Source organism: Danio aesculapii, chromosome 4, assembly GCF_903798145.1.
Source record: "Danio aesculapii chromosome 4, fDanAes4.1, whole genome shotgun sequence".
Classification (NCBI taxonomy): domain Eukaryota; kingdom Metazoa; phylum Chordata; class Actinopteri; order Cypriniformes; family Danionidae; genus Danio; species Danio aesculapii.
The window spans coordinates 30,175,093-30,196,516 of NC_079438.1; the positions used below are offsets into that span (position 1 = coordinate 30,175,093).

General features: G+C 41.1%; 1 protein-coding gene across 1 annotated transcript; it reads right to left on the reverse strand.

The window, feature by feature from the left end:
* Positions 1–1,339: 1,339 nt before the first annotated feature.
* Positions 1,340–21,203, reverse strand: LOC130222846 (gastrula zinc finger protein XlCGF57.1-like). Its single transcript, XM_056455417.1, has 3 exons — positions 21,115–21,203; positions 15,690–15,832; positions 1,340–4,060 (listed from the first exon to the last, which is right to left on the reverse strand). The coding sequence occupies exons 2-3, from the start codon at positions 15,742–15,744 to the stop codon at positions 2,928–2,930; spliced, it is 1,188 nt and encodes a 395-aa protein (XP_056311392.1). The 5' UTR covers positions 15,745–15,832; positions 21,115–21,203; the 3' UTR covers positions 1,340–2,927.
* Positions 21,204–21,424: the final 221 nt, after the last annotated feature.

Consider the following 21,424-nt stretch of genomic DNA (forward strand, 5'->3'; position numbering starts at 1 on the left):
TAAAGTCCAGCACAATGCGCATTAGTTATGCGCCTCGCTTACACATTGCTTAATACAGACAAGATGTACAACAATACGCAAATATCTTTTCAAATATCATGGGAGCATGTGTATTTGGATATAACTCAGGTTTTTGAACACACTTCATTATTTTTGTTCATTTATTCATTTGCTGCAAATTAGAAATGAATTTAGAAATAGTTTTGAAACAAATCTTTGCACTTAACAAACGAAATGAATCATTATTAGGCTAATGGATGTCTGTGCGTACAAGAAGTTTCCCTATCCACGAGAGTGAAAGTGAAAGTAAATAATGAGGAGGCTCATTTTTCATTCTCACGCTGTAGATGCTCTGTTTAACCGTTTCCATGCTAGTGGAACGCTCAGTTTTTCCACTTACAAAGTCTGCCATGTAAATAGCAAATGCTCTTAAAGGGAATGGGAGATGAGACTGATTGGTTTATTCTCAAAACACACCTATAACTCATTAAGAAAATAAGCTCAACCCTTTTAGACCATGCACCACAGCGCAAAGCGGATTTTTCTGTTCTTACAATAGCAAAAGTGGATTCCGACACGCCCTTATTGCTTTTGCACCCAGCCCTTTGCACTTTGCGCATGGATCGTCAAAATAGAGCCCACTGTCTTCCATTGAAGCCCATTGAAGTGCTGTGCAGGTAAACCTCATTCTTCTGTCCTCTAAAGGTGCTCTGGCGACGGTCTTTAGCCTCCTTGGTAGAGCATCTGACATACATCAAAAAAAAAAAATCTGACTCTTCATAACAGATCATGCTGCACAACTTTCAGTGCAAACTCTTATTTCACGGCTGGACTCCCATCCTGCACCCTTAATCCTCAACAGATGCTCCAGAATGCTGCAGCTCATCTGGTCTTCAATGAGAGCCCATGTAACTCCTCTCTTTAGCTCTCTGCACTGGTTACCGCTCAAGGCTCGGATGTGACATGGCAGGGAAAGAAACAGCACCTTTAAGTCAGAAACCATGGTGCTTGACTGGAAAAAGGAGGCCATCTAAAATTTGTAGGAGAGTCCTTACCCCGAATGGAGTTCAAGTATTTGCATCTTTTTTCATGAGTAATGGAATGTGAGATTAAAAGATGGATCAGTGCAGCGGCAGCAGTAATGCAGTTGATGTGATTGCCTTTCGTCCCAGCTCCTTCACCACAACAGACAATGTTCTCAATTTACAATCTACGTTCCTACTCACACCTATGGTCATGACTGAAAGGACAAGATCTCGCATACAACCAGGCACATTTTACAAAGTGTTATAACCCGCATGTTTGAGTTGCACCATAAAAGAGAAACGAGCCAACAAAATAGCCAGAATACAAATGATTTATTATAAAATGTAACTCATAGAACAATTAATCAAAGCAACCAACAAATGTCTAGGGATAATAATGAAGATAAAGAACTTAGGATATAATCACAACAACACTTTAACTACATGATATAAGTAATGCAAAACAAAACCATAAGGTTAAAGAGTCAATGAGATGGCAGGTCTTGACATGAGGACTCCTGAGTAGCCACAGCGTCCTGGGGTAGCTAGTACAACAACTTTTATATAACCATTGATGAGTAATGCAGGCATCCAATCAGGATTTACCACATCCTCCAATCTGGAGTCCTGGGATCATCACAGTGTATTAATATTTTAAAACTTAATACCTGTTGCTCTGCCGAAATCATAAAATATTCATCCAGTTTATGTTCTAGTAAACTAGAAATAATCTCGAACCTAAAATAAACTTCCCTAATAAAAGATGCAACACAGGACAATTGAACGGGCTTTCTAAACTTGAGACCCTGGTATACTGCAAACTAACCGTCCTGAAGCTCTTTAACATCTTTTTTAACTCTTGCGGTGTCTTCCCAGTGATTTGTTTCTCATTCAGGGAGACAGACAACATCATTCAAAACAACACTAGCTACATGAATACATTGGAGAGTAAAATACAGATATATCCGCACCTGTACAATCACTTGCAAAGAAATTAAGCTGCAGAGGTGCTGTTTGCCAGATGTTTATGAAACTGTTCTTTTCTCAGCCGCCATCATTGTGTTTACTGTAAACGCGAGGAGCGCAACACATTTACTACAACCTGCAGTGTAGGAAAGTTGGAAAACAGCATACCTTCACTCAGCCTTTTTAAACATTATTCGGACATAAAAAATCCTTTCCTGCATTCATGTCATGTGTGCAACTTTTTTTCTATCTGTTTCTTAAGCTGCGCCAAATGAGCAAAACTCTGTAGACACTGATCAGATCTGTACAGTTTCTCTCCAGTGTGAATCCTCTTTTGTGTTTACAGATGTGTTAACTGATTAAACCTCTTGTCACAGTGTGAACACTTGTACAGTCTCTCCAGTTCGTTTGGTGCAGTTTCAATTTTGGAGCTGTAATAAAAGTCTTCTCACACTCAAAGCACATATACTCTTTCACAGCAGTGTGGATCTTCATGTGTTCATTAGGTTTGCTGATTGGTTGAAACTCTTCCCACACTGAGTGCATGTGAATGGTCCAGTGAGAGTCTTCATATGTTTATTAGAGTCTGATGAGTTGTTGAAAATCATCCCACATCGAAGCTACAGTCACACTAGAGTTTGAGCATGCAAAATTCAGTTGAAAAGCGCTGCGAAAAGGGGCAGGATTAAACAAGATGATTAGACATTAAAAAAGTGAGCGATTGGTCCATATTTTAAATTTCTGTCCAGGGAGGTCATGTTTTAATCTACAATTGGTCTCACACAGTAAAATGATGCGATTTCGCAGGTCAGAGTTCACCAAGCTTGAACTTTGCAAAGCAGTGAACTGCGAAACTTGACACAAAAACTTTGTGTCCGGTCTGACATATTCGCGTACACATGAATGGAAGTCTATGGGGAGAAAAGTGCAAGGGGCTTAAGTGCAAGTGAATGGTTTCTCTTCAGTGTGGCTCATCATGTGTTTATTAAGGTATGACGATTGGCTGAAACTCTTCCCACACTGAGTGCATGTGAAAGGTTTCTCTCCAGTGTGTATCATCATGTGTAGATTAAAGTTTGATGATTGGCTGAAACTCTTCCCACACTGAGTGCATGTGAAAGGTTTCTCTCCAGTGTGGATCCTCATGTGTGGATTAAGGTGTGATGATTGGCTGAAACTCTTCCCACACTGGGTGCATGTGAATGGTTTCTCTCCACTGTGGATCCTCATGTGTTGTTTAATGTGTGATGAGCAGTTAAAACTCTTCCCACACTGGGTGCATGTGAATGGTTTCTCTCCAGTGTGAATCGTCATGTGTAGATTAAGGGATGATGATTGGCTGAAACTCTTCCCACACTGAGTGCATGTGAAAGGTTTCTCTCCAGTGTGGACCCTCATGTGTCGATTAATGTGTGATGAGCAGTTAAAACTCTTCCCACACTGACTGCATGTGAATGGTTTCTCTCCAGTGTGGATCATCATGTGTTGATTAAGGGATGATGATTGGCAGAAACTCTTCCCACACTGAGTGCATAAGAATGGTTTCTCTCCAGTGTGGGTATTCATGTGTTGATTAAGGGATGATGAATGGCTGAAACTCTTCCTACACGGAGTGCTTGTGGATGGTTTCTCTCCAGTGTGGATCCTCATGTGTCGATTAAGGTGTGATGAGCATTTAAAACTCTTCCCACACTGGGTGCATGTGAATGGTTTCTCTCCAGTGTGGATCCTCATGTGTTGATTAAGGGATGATGAATGGCTGAAACTCTTCCCACACTGGGTGCATGTGAATGGTTTCTCTCCAGTGTGGACCTTCATGTGATTATTAAGGTTTGATGATTGGTTGAATCTCTTCCCACACTGAGTGCATGTGAAGGGTTTCTCTCCAGTGTGGATCCTCATGTGAATATTAAGATCGCCTTTTCTTACAAAACTCCTTCCACACTGACTGCAGGTGCAACAATTCTTGTCTCTCCTTTTCAAAATACAATCAGTCTGTAAATGAGTTTTTTCATCAATTTTGACTGGATGTTCCTCCTCTTTACTCTCTTCATTCTCTTCAATTAGGTCTGAAAAAAACAAAAACATTAGTTTTCATTAAGTCTTAAAAACTCATCAAATGCTGAAAAATTAAAGGACACTGGATACATTGGCTATACACACTGCAATTTTGATGCACATTAAATGTAAAATGAACCAGATCATATTTTGTTTGGTCCATAAAGGCTGATTTATACTTCTGCGTCAAGTGCACGCAGCCTACGTGTCAACGCATAGCCCTCGCTGTGGCATCGCTGATGTGCATCTATCAAAAAAATGTAACTACACGTCACAACGACGCGTAGCGCAAGCCCTGTCACTGGTCGGCTTGGAAGTGGTGACGAGTGTGGGCGGGACTGAGAGTCTGTTGCTTTGTGTTTACCTTATAGTTAAAGTTGTTGCACGTCTGCCGGTAAGTTTGAACCACTTATACATTAAGGAAGCGTTAAAAAAAAATAAAACACCCGCAAAGAAACTCAATACAGAGGAACATAAACACCTCAGTCCATTAAAACAGCCAATCCAGTTTTTAGAGTTTCTTACATAAATGATCATAAAAGTCATTTTGGTCATATTGATGAGACAGATTTGAAAAGCTGTAAATGGCCTACTTTTATTCATATATATTCATAATTACAACAAAATGTTTTTCTAAAATTTGTAATGCAGACAGAGAATACTTGTTCACTCTGTGCCTGACAGACATGAGACATATCTGTACAGCATCTGCATAAAGGCTGGAATGTGCACCTTTCCCCTTGTGTGCTGTTGGGTCATTTTCATCCATCCTGAGGTGATTTTGAGGCTTAATATGGCCAAAACTTTCTCTGTGTTTCAGCAAACGGACTGATATTCGTGGACATCTTATTTTGACATATTCTGGGAAAATGCTTTGAAAAAGATGCTGTGAGAAACAAAAAGCTAAAGTATGTATCGAAGCAACGGAGCAAAGACTGCTGTCTTCTTACTGAAGTGCTCATGATGTCTGTGAACACCAAAGACTTCAGTGCCGTGTTTCCTCACATAAGTGAACCCCCCCTTTTAGGCAGCCCTCTTCCGACCTCTTTATGCAGCTCAAAGGACAGAGCCATCCTGGGACACGCCTGCAAATACCAGGAGTTGGTCCGCGGGCCATATGGCCATTCAACGCCAGTGCAGACCTGGACAGTCTCGTCCAGCCTGGCACCTTTTTGTGCTGAAAAAGGGATAATTTGTCCCGATGGGCTATCAACCAAGGCTAAACCTGGACCCGGGCATCCCACGAGAAACTTTTGACATACCAGACAGGGATCATTTGTCCCAATTGCCACTTAGCCAAGGCAAAACCTGGACCCGGGCATCCCACGCAACACTTTTAACACAGGAGACGGATCATTTGTCCCGATTTTTACCACACAGATAGAGGTATAAAAAAGACACTGAACTCCATATGACCTTTATTGTTAAATCGTATAATATTTATTCAGGAAGATTCAGAGTCTTCTGTTGCTTCGAGGGGGCGTTTCCCCTTTGAAGGCTGCCATGGCAGCGTCCTCCTGCTATTGCAATCCTGGAAAAGAGACACAGAAAGGCTAACTGGCCAATGCCAAAGGCTAACTGGCTAACACCACACGTTCTGCTGTTAATATCTATCCATGCCAAAGAGGAACTGACTTACCAAGGGTGACCCGGGACTCTCTGTCCTCTTGCGCCCCTAACTTGAATGGCGTTCTCTGGCCGCTGCCTCCTCCTCCTCCACAAAGGCCCTCTCAAAGAGTCTGCGGCGCTCACATGCTTGGAGAGGGCCGAGGTGAAGTGCGTAGAACTTATCTGAGGTTGAAGAACACATAAATTGCGCCACCTTCCTGCGATCCTCCAAAGAATGTGCATTCTTTGCCTGCGTCAGAGACAGACAGAGGGGTCAGACAGCTTTGGGGTCAAAGCCGCTGGCAGGCATGGGGCGGGGGGGGGAGGCATTGCATGCATACTCACGTGCGGCGTGATGGCAGTACAGACATAAGTGAAGGTGGGCTTGCCAGGAAGCCTTTTGCTGATCCACGCAGATTGAAAATATTTGTTCAGGGTTCATCAGGGACTGGCTCTGGAAGTAAAAAAAAAAATGGCCTGGCTCTCCCCGGGGAGGCTAGCCCGCAGCTTCAAGAACCTCTAGAACCAGCTGTATTCTTCCTTGTTGAGAGACAACTGGGCTGCGTCGAAGGCTCTGTTTGTCTTATGCGTGGTGATCTGGACAAGCAGAGAGAAGATGAGTGAGTGCATACTACTGGTGGCTCCCACCAGTAGTTACACTCACTCCAGAGCTGCTGGTGCCCCCGAGCAGAAAAGGGAAGAACGGAAAGGTCAGCGTTTCCACAAGTGGTGGTGGAAACGCTGACTGGCAGACCGAACACTCACCTAGAAGGGCAGGGATTTTTCTTCCAGCGGTCTGGTGACAGCGTAGCAGGGTGGCTTTGAAGATCAGTCTGCCTTCTTTCGTCTGCTTGGTTCTTACCTCCAGTACCACAACGGGCCGGCGTATGCCGCGAATGAGAGCTCGAACCTCCCTGCGAACCAGGGTGGTGCTGGAGAGGCAGCAGGAGGCCGGCGGGGTTTCAGAAATATAATCTAGGAACTGCACGACATTCTTCAGGTTGTGTTGTCTCATGGGTTCAGCCATGCCCGTTTGGCCCAGCAGAGCGGACCAGGCTCGGATGTGCGCTGGCTGGTTGAGAAAAGACAAGGTTTCTGGGTCTGTGTGGCCTTTCGCCATGTAGCCTAGGAACGCCTTGACCCTCGCCAGTTTGGAGGCGACGTTGTTTCGTAGACGGCCGGTGGGCTCGCTTCCCATTTGGAAACCCTCGAACTCTTCCAGAAGCAGGTCTGCAGAACGGGGACGAAAGTCAGAAGTCAGCCCTGATGAAATCAACCCAGCAGCCCAACAGAAAAGTGCCATAACCATACTTAACTCAGGGTGCGGGAGTGGTCCGGGTTGGGGTACTTTTTTGGATCGTAGGCTTCCAGGGGGAGGGCGTAGGACCTCGGGCTGCCCCTCGCCCGGGGGCCGGTGATGCAGGAGACGACCTTGCACACCTCCTCCTGCCCCCTCCTCAACTCTCTCCCATGGCCTCTTTCCTGGCCGAGACAGAGAGCTCGGAGTGCTGCTTCAGGTGTCTGTCTAGGCGGGCACACTGTCTTCCATATGTCCACGCGGCCAGCGACGGGCAAAAGCTTCTTCTCGTCTGAGTTTGACACCTTGTGGACCGCCGACATGTCCGGCGAGAGCCGGCTGTAGATGTTGAAGCAGAGCACACATTCGGCCATGACCGTCCAAGACCAAGGCTGAAAAAGAGACCCACACGCCACGTGGAGCGGTTCAAAAGATGGCGGAAGAGGTGTCCACTTACACGTCATTGATGCTGGAGATCAACCACAACCATCAAAAGGGGGGACCAAACCGTAACCCCAGACACCACTGAGCCTGGCTTATTTCACCTCGCTGGAGACTACTAGCACCACCCCTCCACCAACCACCCCCACACCCTCGGTACCTCACTATCCCCCAAACGAGCTCCTATCGGTCAGCAGACTGGTTCAGGCGCGAAACCATCAGAGCCTAAGTTCACTGATTTGAGCCTTCACCGAAAACCTGACAGCAGGTCAGATATCATTGTTGCCGGACACGTAACTCCAGATGCGGGACGTCCCGGAAAGGCGGTCACCCGTCGGGCATGGCTTGGCGGGCTGGGGCCTGGGTTTAATCCACTCCACCGGTGAGCGTCGTCGCCACCAGCCGTTCCAGACACCACCCATCTTCCTACTGGACCTTACAAAGACTTACCATCCCCCTAATGGACTTAGTAATTTCAAAAGCTCGCTTGAAAAACCCACCATCCCCCCAAATGCTGATCCTTCCCCAGGGGGCCAGGGTCCACGTTAGAGGAGCTGGAGGCCCTGACCTCCAGAGCCACCCCTTCTCCCCGGGCAAGCGCCAGCCCCAAAGGGTCTTCTAGATTGACAACTGTTCTCCAGCAGTGCCTGGGCACCCCACACTTCAGCCGGGAACAATGACTTAGGTAACAGCTCGTGCTAGACAGATGTGCCACTGGTGACCCCCCTGGCTGTGGGGCACCACCCTCTCCACCACCTTGACGCACTGTGGTTCAAAGACAGCTCGGGTGCATCAGCCTTTCCCAGTTCCACCACCCGGGGCAGTGCTCAATTTCCGAGGTGGCTGGGGTGCACCAGCGGCATGTAGTTCTAGCAACAGATAATATAGTTCGTGTTCGTGTTTTCTGGGGCAGCGGGAAATGGACGCAACAGCTAGGGCAGACAGCTTGGCCATAGACCCCCTGCTTCTTTTCCAATTATCCAGGACACGTGCGGCCAGAGGCTTGTGGAAAATGGACGCAACAGCTCGGGCAGACAGCTTGGCCATGGACCCCATGCTTCTTTCCTATTGAGCCAGGACATCCGCGGCCAGAGGCTTGCGGGAAATGGACGCAACAGCTCGGGCAGACAGCTTGGCCATAGACCCCTGCTTCTTTCCCATAGAGCCAGGACACGCACGGCCAGAGGCTTGCGGGAAATGGACGCAACAGCTCGGACAGACAACGTGAAACCGCAAAGCCGCCAAAATCTAAGTCCACATTTTTACGCTTTCCCCGAATTCCTGATGGCAGGTCAGACTATCGTCACCGGACACGTACCTCCAGATGTGGGACGTCCTAGAAAGGCGGTCTCCCGTCGGCCAAGGCTTGGAGGGCTGGGGCCTGGGTCTAATCAACTCCGCCGGTGAGCGTTGACACCGGCCATTCCAGAGACCATCCATCTTTCCACTGGACCTTTCAAAGACCCACCACCCCCCAAATGGACTTGTTTCAAAAGCTCGCTGTTAAGACCCACTATCCCCCAAACACTGATTCTCACTCAACCAACTGTGCCACTGGTGGCTCTTGGTGGGACCCCCTTTCTCCAGGGCAACAGCGCCCACCAGGCTTGGTGGGTATAGGGACACTCTCTGTGGGGCAACATTTAATGGCTGGGTCTAATCAACTTCACCGGTGAGCGTCACCACGGGCCGTTCCAGAGACCACCTATCTTCCCACAGGACCTTAGAAAGACCCACCACCCCCAAATGGTCTCGTTTCAAAAGCTCGCTGGAAAGACCTACCATCCCCCAAATGAGGGTTTGTTGTTCCAATCAATTTTTTTACTTCTTGAACAAAAACAACTTACCGATTTATCTCGCTGGCATGGAGTCAGCTGCCGACTCACCGGCTGGGTTCGCCGATGCCCTCAACATTCACATTCGCCATTCCCCTCTCATTTCCCTTGACCCCTCCGCTCCATGGATAAGCAGCAAAAGTTTTTGTTTTCTCTCTCCGTACTACTATTATCAGTATTATTTTTCCCCGTTTTCAAGTTTGATGAACCTGCTGGCCTGAAATCATTTGCATTTTTTCCTTTCACTTTCATTTGAGTTAAAAGTGCTGAGGGTTTTGTGTTTCATTTTGATTCCTGTTATATTGTTTGTTTTGTTGTTGATACTGCTGTTTTATGTAAAAAGTACAAAGTATTTTAAAATTAATATTACTGACTAATACAAACTTTATTTAGACAAATACAGCAATTGTTTTTCTGGTTCTCATTGTTTGTTAATGTATTTGTTTATTTATTTATTTTTGGTTTGATATTTGTAACTGGTGGTGAGAGCTAGCCATGGTATATTTTCTTTAAAATGTATTTTGACAGATATTCTGTCTGGTGCCCAAGATTAATAGTTTAAAAACAAGTGACAAAAATATTTTTGTAATGTTTGTTTGGGATCACCATTCCCACACCACCGTTACATTTCCCTGTTGGGAAGAGATTTGAGATTTTTACTATTGATCATCAATTACAGTGCAACAAAGTTTCTGCGTTTTATATGGAGTATAGTGTGTGTGGGAGTGAGAGAGGATTTATACTTTCGCCTGGCGCCGCATCGCACACCTCTGCTGACTGCGCGTGCACCTCGCGAAACAGACAAGGTTTCTCTCCTCTTCTTTTGCTAAAAGGGCAATAGTGGTCCAACATTCCTGACCATTATCACCAATACAGCCTAGAACAACAGGGCATCAGTATATATTGTAAACTGAAAGGTTCAAATATTTCTTTCCAGTAGGCTTGCCACGATAGACGTGTTACCGGTTTTAAGACTCAACACCGGTGACATCACTTTTCCACTGTGACACTGTCCCCGCATGTTTTTTTCTTAATTATTTATTTGAATTAAATAGAAAATATAATGCTAAATAATTTACTTAAGACGAGAGCATCCACTGTAATTAAAATCTGAACAGCTACAATGCGTCATATTTCATTTATCACGTGAGGAGAAAAAGAGGAGTTGATTTTACAGAAAGAGAATTGCGGACGATTTAGTGTCAAAACGCAATGCAAAAGCGCCTGTTTGGCAATATTTCGGGTTCAAACTAAATGCAAAAAGAGAACCTGAAAACGTTAATAAGGCAATCTGCAAACTTTGCCTGACAAAGGTGGCAGCATCCGGAGGAAACACAACTAATTTATACACGCACCTCTAACGCACCTACTTAATGTTTAAATATGGGTGGGTCGTGGGTAGATAAGATCAATAGCCATGAATACGCAATGCAAACTCATTTTAAAAATCACGCGACCATCATCTCACAATGTTTGATAATAAATCTTATTTTTTTATTCAAACGAGTGATTTAGCAATACTGCGCATTAATAAGCCAACTGTAGAGAAACAAAGCAACCATCGTGGCAACCGCAGTGATCATTTTTTCTCAAGTTCAGCTGTTCTTTTTTGCACTTAATTATTATGCGTTAATGTGTAAAAAAAATCAATAATGAATAGGCCGACAAGAGTGTATCCTGTTTGTGTGCGTACTTTATCACTGAAGCCGCGCTCTTCAAAAACAGAAAGTTGCTTTATCTGTCTGGCAATATTTCGGCTTTTAATCAAATGAAAAGTTAATTTAAATGAGCCAATATTTAAAAAATTGCAGTAAAATAACTGTGGCATGTGGCCACACATCGAACCTGAGGTCTGATCTCATCTCTCTCGCTCTGCTGTCATCCAGACATTGATACAGACGTCACAGAAGTCAAGTTGCAAAACTGAGGCTGGCATCAGACAGAATAGCTGAAGCCTTTGCGAAATCTGTCAAAATACAGCACTGAAATTAACAGGCATAAATGTCTTTAAGCCAAAAAGTCTATCTGTAGGATATCTGTAAAAACGCAATCAGAGCCAATGTTATGTAGAAGCTGTGTCGCCTAATAATTATATTAATTCTAATAAAATGAAAACCAAAATAAACAATTCATTGCATTTTTTGTTTGATAAAAAATATAGAAACGTAGAAAAAAGAAACAAAAGAAAAGGGGTGGCTAGTTTGTATTATTGTGTTTTAAAATTAATTTTAAAAATGCTTGGCCTATTTAAACTTACCGTCTATACGCTGCCAGCAGGCAAGCCATTCAAAACATTATTTTACTGTGTACTGGGTTATAATATATATTTTACAATAAAAACTAAATGGAGCATGTCTCGCTGTCATTTAAAACATGCAATTTATAACACACCAGAGCTGTACTCTATGCAGTGTGTAAACTTACAGGGAGGTGTTGGTCAATAGTCATACTGGTCATTTTTGTGATAAAATTGTTGGTCCCCCTACGAAGTGTATTTATGCACACACACTATAATCTGCTGATTTACTCCATTGAACTTCAAATAAAATACAGAAACAATTTGAACAGGCCTATCTAAAGGGTTAATGCTGTCAACTGATGATCAACAGTAAAAATGACACATTTTACCTCTTCCCAACAGGGAAAACACCAACAATCTAGAATGCATGATTATTTGGTGTCATGGCTTTGCGGTTAAAATGTGGTTATAATGGAAGTCAATGGGTCAAAAACTGCCAGGAACATAATGAAAGGATATAGGGCTGCACCGGTGTTGCCAACTTGGCAATTTTGTTGCTAGATTTAGCAACTTTTTATACTACCGTAGCAACTTTTTTTTTCAAAAAGCACCTAGCAACAAATTTAGCAATTTTTAACATTAATCTGGCTACTTTTAACATTTTTAAAAAAGTGACTCAAAAGAGCAGTGTCAGCAGGCTTCACCCAGTAGAGTAAATTGCTTAGATTGTTTTTCATAACTGTTAATTTACTAATATACGTTGACATGCATAACTGTTGGTAATTTAGGTAGCAATACATTCCAATAGTGCTATAACTGTTGTCACTTTCACAAATGTGTTAATTTCACAAGTTAAAAAAAGTAAGTACACATGCTGTAATTGTTAAAAAGAATGTAACTGATCATTATCAGGGTTATATTTAAAACTAAAAATTCTTATCAAAAAGTGTTTGTATTTTACAAATAGTCAACTATATTTTTCATACAAAACTAAGTGAACATAATTCAAATAATGTTTTTGCCGAGATGGCCAGTCAATTTGAGAAAACATAAATTTTTTTGTATACTACATAAAGATGTAGTACTGAGTTGCAATTATGCAGTGACGTCATCACACGAAGTAATATGTTAATAAGAACCTATTTAATGTGCATCTGCATATAATGTTTTAATATAATATAATACACAGAGTAGAGACATGATGGGCTTACGCTTGTCAGATACTATGTGATGACGTCATTAATATGCAAATTATTGTGTGACATCATCTGGCAACAACTAGCTACTTTTCATTGGAAAAAGTTGGCAAAACTGGGCTGCACCATTATTCGTATTATCACGATAATATTGTTTTTATTTTATTGTTGTTTATTAACACAATATTGTTGGCCCACGATCAACAATTAAATATAGTCACGATTTTACAGTATAAACACCAAGAAGTTAACCAAATATTCGCAGAGATTTAGCAGGTTTTTTTTCTGAAACGTTTGCCAGTCATGTAGACAGAAGACACTATCCAATTGTTTCAATGTAAAATAAAATTCATTGTGGCCCTGTTCACGCAGGTATTCAGGTTAGTTTTCATCAATCTGATGCAACTTTTATTATTTACAAGAAAAGAAAATGCAATTAAAAGTTTCAGATCAATTAACTCAATTTATAAAAAAGACTAGCTTATTTTATACATTAAATAATGAAATAGATAACTAATTTCCTTTATTTCCGATTAGACCATGCACTTTATTCAGTTTTACAGTTTTAATGGGTATATATTAGGGGTGGGCGGTACACCGGTGTCATAGTCATCACCGGTGTGACATTGCGCCACGATATGGATTTTCTAATACCGTCAATACCGTAATAAATCAATTATGCGCCTTGAACGGCTGCATTTACATCAATTATAGCTAATTCTAAATAATAAGGCATTAAATTTTCTTCAAACGTTCAGTTGTGGTCTGAATGCATGAGCGCCCGAAATTTAATCTATGCACCCTCATAATATATTTGGGAGCATTTGTGTGTCTGAATATAATGGTTGTAGTGCAATCTGATTTGATTTTCTCTAAAAACTTGCTGAATCGCTCTACCCTGCTGCTGTATTGGTTCATATTAGCTGTCAGTCACTTAACGCTTCCCGCTGTCAGATAACAGGGAGCTTTTGTTACTGCAGGAAATGCAAACGACTGAAGAGTGAAAAGTGCACAGGTTTGCAAACCTCACCTAAAGTTATAAAAATAATAATAATGGCGCAGATGACAGCGATCATGACATGAGGTAAATGTTGATCCGCCAGCTGAGATCAATCGAGTGTTTTCGGAGAAGGTGCCCGAATCTCGATGCATTGCATTCACTGCGTGTTCAGCGCAAATGTCCGCTAAATATAAAGTCTAACACTGTACACATCATCGCCAAAGAAACTCACCTTTACTAAGTTTACACTGAAACTACAGCTCATTACAAAGAGCGGAATTGCGCTGGTGGTCATCGCGAGAATCCTGCTCTGTCTGCTCATAAATTGGTGCGGCTGACTCGCCTGCTTTATTCCACCAACACAGAGAAATGAAGATCAGCTCATAACGAGAATGAGCATTTACAATGACCCAAACCAAAACTTTTAAAGAGTGATAGAAGTGAGACTTTCTTTTGTCCGTTCTTCCTTGAGATGTATATTATTTTGCTATTGAAAGTAATACCATGATATTATACCGTCACCGTTCAAAAGATGAAAAATACTGTGATATTAATTTTAGGTCATATCGCCCACCCCTAGTATATATGCTTTTTTAAAATTACATTCGTTTAACTAATATTTTAGCACATCGAAAGTAATTAAATTATTTTGTCTTTTGATTAAAAAAATGTATGCAAAGGATCAGGAATTGATCGCGCGTGAAAAAAAACGCAATCATCCAACACATGCATCGCTCTCATGCCATGTTTTCGAGGATAAATTTGCATCTGAGTGCTGCTTTGAAAAGAATAAAATTATTAAAAGCACATTAAAGACTATACACATAAAACAAAAGAAAAAATCAAGTAGATTAAAAAAAATAAATTAAATTTGCAGAAGGGAAATGACAAAAGCACATTGAACCTAACACGCCATTCTTTTCATTCAATATTTGTGAAGTATGTGAACCAACCACAGATGCTTTGTCATGTTGGTCATGACACTGTGTTTTATAACTTATTAATTTATTACAGTAATTACATTTAGCTTTGCCATCATTCTTTATTATTGAAGGTGCTCTCCAGTTCCTGGCACAGTAGCAGGTGAAAAAATGTGCATGCCGAAATAGGACAGGAGGAATCAAAATGTAAATTATGTAACAAGTATGTGATTCTCAGTATCTAATCCCCACCCAGTTTTATTACAAGTTGTGTTTCATACTGTAATCATTTGGATTAAATTACCCTTAAAATCCTGCTCATTTAAAGGCATAATTTTCAGCAAATTATTGTTATAATAAAATAAAAGAAATAGCCTACCCTAGATAAAATAACAGTCGCAGACCTAACTTTATAGCTACAACTCGGCAGAGTCAGCACGGGTATAAAAACAGGTGATTTTATTCCTAATGAGAATATTTATTGTTGTCAGACTTCACTTTTACATAAATACACCAGAACTCACAGCTTATCAGAACAGCCTGTGCGTGCAGAATCTGGTCAGATCATACGGAACTGTCAGTGAAAATCTGAGGTAAATCTTAAATGAAGCAAGACAAGACCGCCTGACTCCTGTGTGTGTAGTTACAATAGCAACCCAACGTTCTCCTCAGAATTTCCAACAAGCTTACTTAAATACGAAATTAAAGCCGGTAACAAACATGAAGTACGATTGTGGTGCGGCGATGATACGAAGGTGTTGAGTGACTGACAGGAGATGTGGCTACGCAGGACCACGATGTGTGTGTGTGTGTAAACTTGCTTTCAGAAAGGAGAGACAGAAAGCGCTTACTGCTGTGGGGCTGCCTCTGATAAAAAAAAAATAAAAACTCTTAAATAAAGAAAAGAAGTAGAGAAAGCCCAGCTGATATTGCTTTATTGATCCTGTGGGAAAGCAATAATGAACTGGTTTAAATATTTCTGCATAATGTGTTGAAAAAACTACGTTTTGACAAAACTTAAACCCAAAAGATTCATGGCTTTGGAAAAAACATTCGAAGCCCAAAAACCTCCCGTGCCGCCCCTGATCAGGAATAAACACCAACCTATTTGTTGTTCAGAGTCTTCATTTTTAATTTTGCAGGGTTCTGGATCACTCATGTTCTCGCTGTCCTTCAATAAACTCTTCAGTGGAGCCTGATGGGAATATTCCAGTGTTTAGAGCTTCAGTGGAGGAGGAGGAGCTTCACTAGAAGAGGAGACAATTATTTTAATTACATTCTGTTTGCAAATATATTTTAATCTTATATCAGCAGCACTGGCTATATTTGTTGCAACACTTGTATTAAATATTCAATATATAATTGACAATCATAACTGTTTCTGAAACATCATTAATTGTTTTTTAAACACACAAATGAAAATTACACTGATAAAGTCTTACAAGCTCTTTCAGTCTGATCAATGATAAAAATTCCTCCAGAAAACACATTTTAAACATTTACCTCAAAATATTTCCTGAATAAAAACATTTTCTAATATCATTTAAAAATATACATTCTATTCAAATATGTTTTACCATCAAAATATTTTCACACAAGTTACAAGTTTTTCTTCCCTGTTCAATAAATGTGTGCAAGTCTTTAGTAGCTGATTCTACATCTCGTGTGTGCAGCTTGATCATGTCTCTGATTGCATACATTTATCTGGCTTTGGCCAGATTTGGTAGCAATGCATGAAAAAAGGGAAATTTAAGACCCGTTTTAAAAAAGATTTAAGACCTACAGCACAATATTTCAATAAATTTAAGACTTTTTAAGGCCTAAAATTTGGATTTTGAGATTTAAGACTTTTCCAAGACCCTGCAGAAACCCTGAAGATAACCCACGAGTAGGCTTGTGCCGGTATTCGGTAATGCGATAAATCACGGTAATGAATATGCACGATATTGTTATCGCGGGCACTTCAAAATACCGTGAAAAATAATAGATCCGAATTTATATTCTTAGAACGCGCCTTAGCTTATTTTCCATCAACCGCTTGAAGAAACACTGCGTATATGCTGCGCAGAACTGATGCGCACTCTGATGTAAACAATCCCCGCATGTAGAAGCCCTGTGTGCGCAGTGCGCGCCGCCGCTGCCACCGCACTATAATCCTCACACGCAGACCATCTGGCAGACTGGGCACTTTCCCGGTGGGCCGACGTACTTTTTGGGCCGGGCTGATCATCGTCTTATGATCTGATTGGCCCATAAAAGGCTTAGCAGCCTATCGTTTTTTTCTGCCTTATTGATTGACGCTGCTGTGATCTGTGACTCTCTGAAAGTAGATGCTTTTTTTCCCGGACAGACAGACCGGGCCGGCCCATGTGACACCCTGCAGCCCATTGGCTCTTTTCGGTATTGACATTGGGCTGGCCCAATCACAAACTCCTATTTTGGACTACGTGTGAGCGTGCGTCGTCTGTGTGTATTTGTCAAAATAGTCGAGTCAGAGAGAAGAAACGCAAGGGAGGCGCAGAGAAATCGCGGGAAATTCACTGGCGTTTCATTTAGCGATTCTGAAAAGTTCTGTTCATTCTAGTACATGGCTAAAAACGCAAATCACGTGACCACACACTCTCTGCCCAGAGCTGCAGCCACTAGTTCAGCGGGTAAGCATAAACCCCAGGTCAGAGTATAGTGCATGTCAGACAGTTCATCTGCTGGATGATCTCATCTCACTATAGTTGTTAAACGTAATATTGAATTCATCTTGTTGTCTCTATCTAACAATTCTTATGTCTTTTGAATCACTTGTTCTCAGTTAACTGTTTTGGCTGAGTGCAAAGCTAATATATTAATTTATGTAACCACATACACTGATTCTGCACATTGACTGATTGCTAACCTTTATCGTTTAAATTTAATGTACGTTATACTATTATAATGGCCATTATTGGTTATTAAAACTGATATTCTGCAAAAGAGACAGGGTAAAGTTCATTCTATTCAATGGAAATGAAAGGAGACAGTTATATATAAGCCCTGTTTTGTTATAAATATGCAGTGTGAAGATGATGCTTATAAAAATATGCAGCTACACGAGGCTGTTTGGTGTCTGTTAATCATAATATCAAAATGAAACAAATTTGACTTATATTATGTTTTCATTGTTTAGATAGTGAAACAGCAAGCAGGATGAGGTGAAAGAGGTTAAAATGTAACACTGTTCCCTTTGAAGATTTACCCATGCATTAGCAGGCGGTTTTTGTTATGTTTATTATTGAATATAGGCTGAGTCAATAGTGTATTGAATAAGCTAAATTGGCTGTAGTGTATGAGTGTGTGTGAATAAGTGTGTATGGGTGGTTTCCAATATTGGGTTGTGGCTGGAAAGGCATCTGCTGCATAAAACATGCTGGAATAGTTGGCAGTTCATTCCACTGTGGCAACCCCTGATAAATAAGGGACTTATGCGAAGAAAAATAAATGAATGAATAGTGTATTTTTTTAGAACTCAACAAATATCTTTATGGACAGCATACAGAAATTAAATTGAGATTAAAGTTTGTATTTATTTATTTATTTCATATATATGGCTTTTGTGTTTTATAGAATATGAGTTGATAAAAATATTGGACATGCATAAGTAGATAGCATTTTGATTGAATTTAGTGGGCCGCTCTGGCCCAAAATGCCAGGGCCGATTTTTTGCCCCAGTCCAGCCCTGCTCACACGAAGAAGAAGCATGGCGGAAGGAGGAACGCTGCCAATTTATCCCCCTTCAAAAAGGTTAAAGTCAGAAGTTTGGAAATATTTTGGGTTCCAAAAAAATGCAGAGGGATTACGAAGACGGTTTCCCTTTTGCACATTCACTTTGATATAATTGCTCAAGTTTACTTTTAAATTGTGTATTGTTTTATTTATATTTATTTGTATTTAAATGTTTGAAGTACTTCTAGTTAATTAAAAAGATATTAAAGTTTTGTTATTGAAGTTTTTTGTGTTTTTTTACCTGTTTCTCTAGTAAAATTACAATATCGTGATAATACCGTTACTCGTGGGTAGGCATGTGCCGGTATCACATTTTCATGCGATACCGGCACATGCCTACCCACGAGTAACGCATTCAGCTGGAATTCTACTTTAGCCTGGCACCACATCGCACACCTCTGCTGACTGCGAAACAGACAAGGCTTTTATACTTGCCACGTTCGCCGTTGTGAAATTCTTTAAAACGACAGGGGGCGGTCAAAAGAAACCCACCGTAAAATCAGACGGATAAACAGTGATGTATAAAGTTTCCGGAACTACGTTATGTCATATAATATCGTTCAATATTTTATAACTAATTATTTTTTTTATTGTTTTTATACATTATTTTAATGATTATAAGCATTTTTATAACAGTTCAAGATTTTTTTTTAATCAAACTTTGATGCATCACTTGCTTTTGTTCATATATCGGACAGTTTTACCATTTAAAGTTTATTACAATATTAATTACAAGAGAACATAAGTTGCTTTACAATTATATTTTTATTATGGCAAGAATAAATTTTTTTTTTTAAAGTACACTTACAAAAAAAAAAAAAAAAAAAAAAACTTTTTTTTTTTTTTTTTTTAGATTTAGCCCACTCCACAAACATATACATCAGTGTAAAACCTAAGACTGGTGGAAAAACATATTCTGTAATTGTGTACCTGAGTCTCCACTTTTGCCATGGCCTCTTTTGGCATAAACAAATAGAGGTGTGAACCTATACTGGTCTCGCGGTTCGGTTACGATTATCATGCCATTGATTCGGTTCAATTCAATATCTCGGTGCATTGACGATGCTTTCCATACAGTGTTGTATTTTGGGGGGGTGGCTATAACAAGCTGTCTGTATAAACACACACACACACACAGCACCACACTGTCTCTCATTCACACACATTCACAAACATAGACAGCACCAAACAAACAAACACACGCACACACACACACACACACACACACACACGCTTGCTCACTCAGGAGCGATATTGTGAGACTGCCCACTCCTGTTAAAATTACACCGGAGTTACCGACTGCTCCCGCGGTTTTATTCGGAAATTGTATTCGGAATGCATACAGCCGAGAGGAAAAGAGAGGGCAGGAAAGGTCACGCCAGCAGCCGAGAGGAAATGTCACGCCAGCAGGCGAAATGGGCCACAGTGAGTGAGAGAGAGAAATGGAGTACTTTCATTCCCTCAAATCGCACAGAAATGGGGCTTCTGCTGTAAGTGCCAGTGAAAGACTTTCCAGAAAACACACACATTGAAATTTTTAAGTAGTTGGCGCCTGTAGTGTTGTAATGTAATACCCATGCTCGCCTCCCTCGCGACAGCGCATATGAGATAAATGACGTCAGTACATAATAATCGGTTATGATTATTACTGAACCGATACCGAATTGTCCGCACACATTATTGTCTGGCTAGTTTCTGTCCTATACTTGTGCTAAAAGGGCAATGGTCCAACGTGACCATTATCACCAATAAATCCCAGAGAAACAGGGTATCAGTATAGTGGAAACCGATAGGTTTAAATATTCCTTTCCAGTTATAAAAGAAATAACTATGTCACTTCATTATAGTTTTGTAACTATTAAATGATTTTAAATTGAAAAATTAAACAAAATACATCAGTGTAAAATTTATGACTGGTGGAAAAACATTCTGTAATTGTGTACCTGGGTCTCCACTTTTGATAGAGGTAAAGTTGGTTTTATATTCGCACATTCGTTCATTTAGAAGTCTCTATATTGTTTACCATGTTACTTTGAATATTCGATCAGAATTAGCACGCAAGTATGACTTGAACAAAATTAAAACTGTTTATTTGACTGTGAACAATGTTGAACTTTGATAGTCATTGGCTGCTAATATGATTTTCTCTATTTAGAGTTTGCAAATAATATCTTTATGAAACTATATTATTAAGGACTATGTCTGAATATCCCAATATAAAACCAACTTTACCTCGATCCACTTTCGCCATGGTCTCTTTTGGTTTTACTAAACTTATCCTTCAGGTTTTTCCCAAACCTTTTAACAAAAACTTTTTTCTTTCCCACTAACGTTGCAATTTCTAGCCAAATATTATTGATCATCTGGTTATTTCTCTGATCACGGGTCATAAAAATGTCTGTACAGTCACCCTGTTTCAGACAAAATCTCTTCAAAGTGGTTCATATTAACTCAAATCAGTTGCGGCGCCGCGCGCACTGTTCGCTCGAGTCTCAAAAAAATGCCTTTCGCACCGCCAGCCGAAATCATGCAGCGCGAACCCAAAGCGAACATCCACAATCTCCGCGACGACGTCACATTCACCGCGCGCACTCAAGCGAACAAGCGGACGCGTCGAGTATAAACCAGGCTTTACAGAAGTGTTTACAGCGTAGCCTCGAGCTAAAAACAAAATAGTATATTAGCATTCAGCACACATGTAAAAGCAGTTCAACCCGCAAGGTAACTGCAGCCAATCTGCAAATGCTACAAAGGTCAGATATAATACACTTACTTTGAATAGACGCATAACACCCGTAACATAAGTGGAAATAAAGGAATTAAACCACAAACAGCAAAGCTCTACACTCCCGACTCTCCGCCTGACAGACTGAGCGCCCAGGGCGGGATTTTTGCCTGCACGCTGATCAGCGAAAGCTGATTGGCTGCCTGTGTGGCTCAGAGAAAGCTGATTGACTGCCTTGTAGGCGCACAGCGAACGCTGATTGGCTGCCTGTTTCTCAGTCTCTTGACAACAGAAGGAAACATTTGTGGAGAGAAGATAAAATGTTCTTTTTCAGACTCTTCAGAGGAATATAACATTG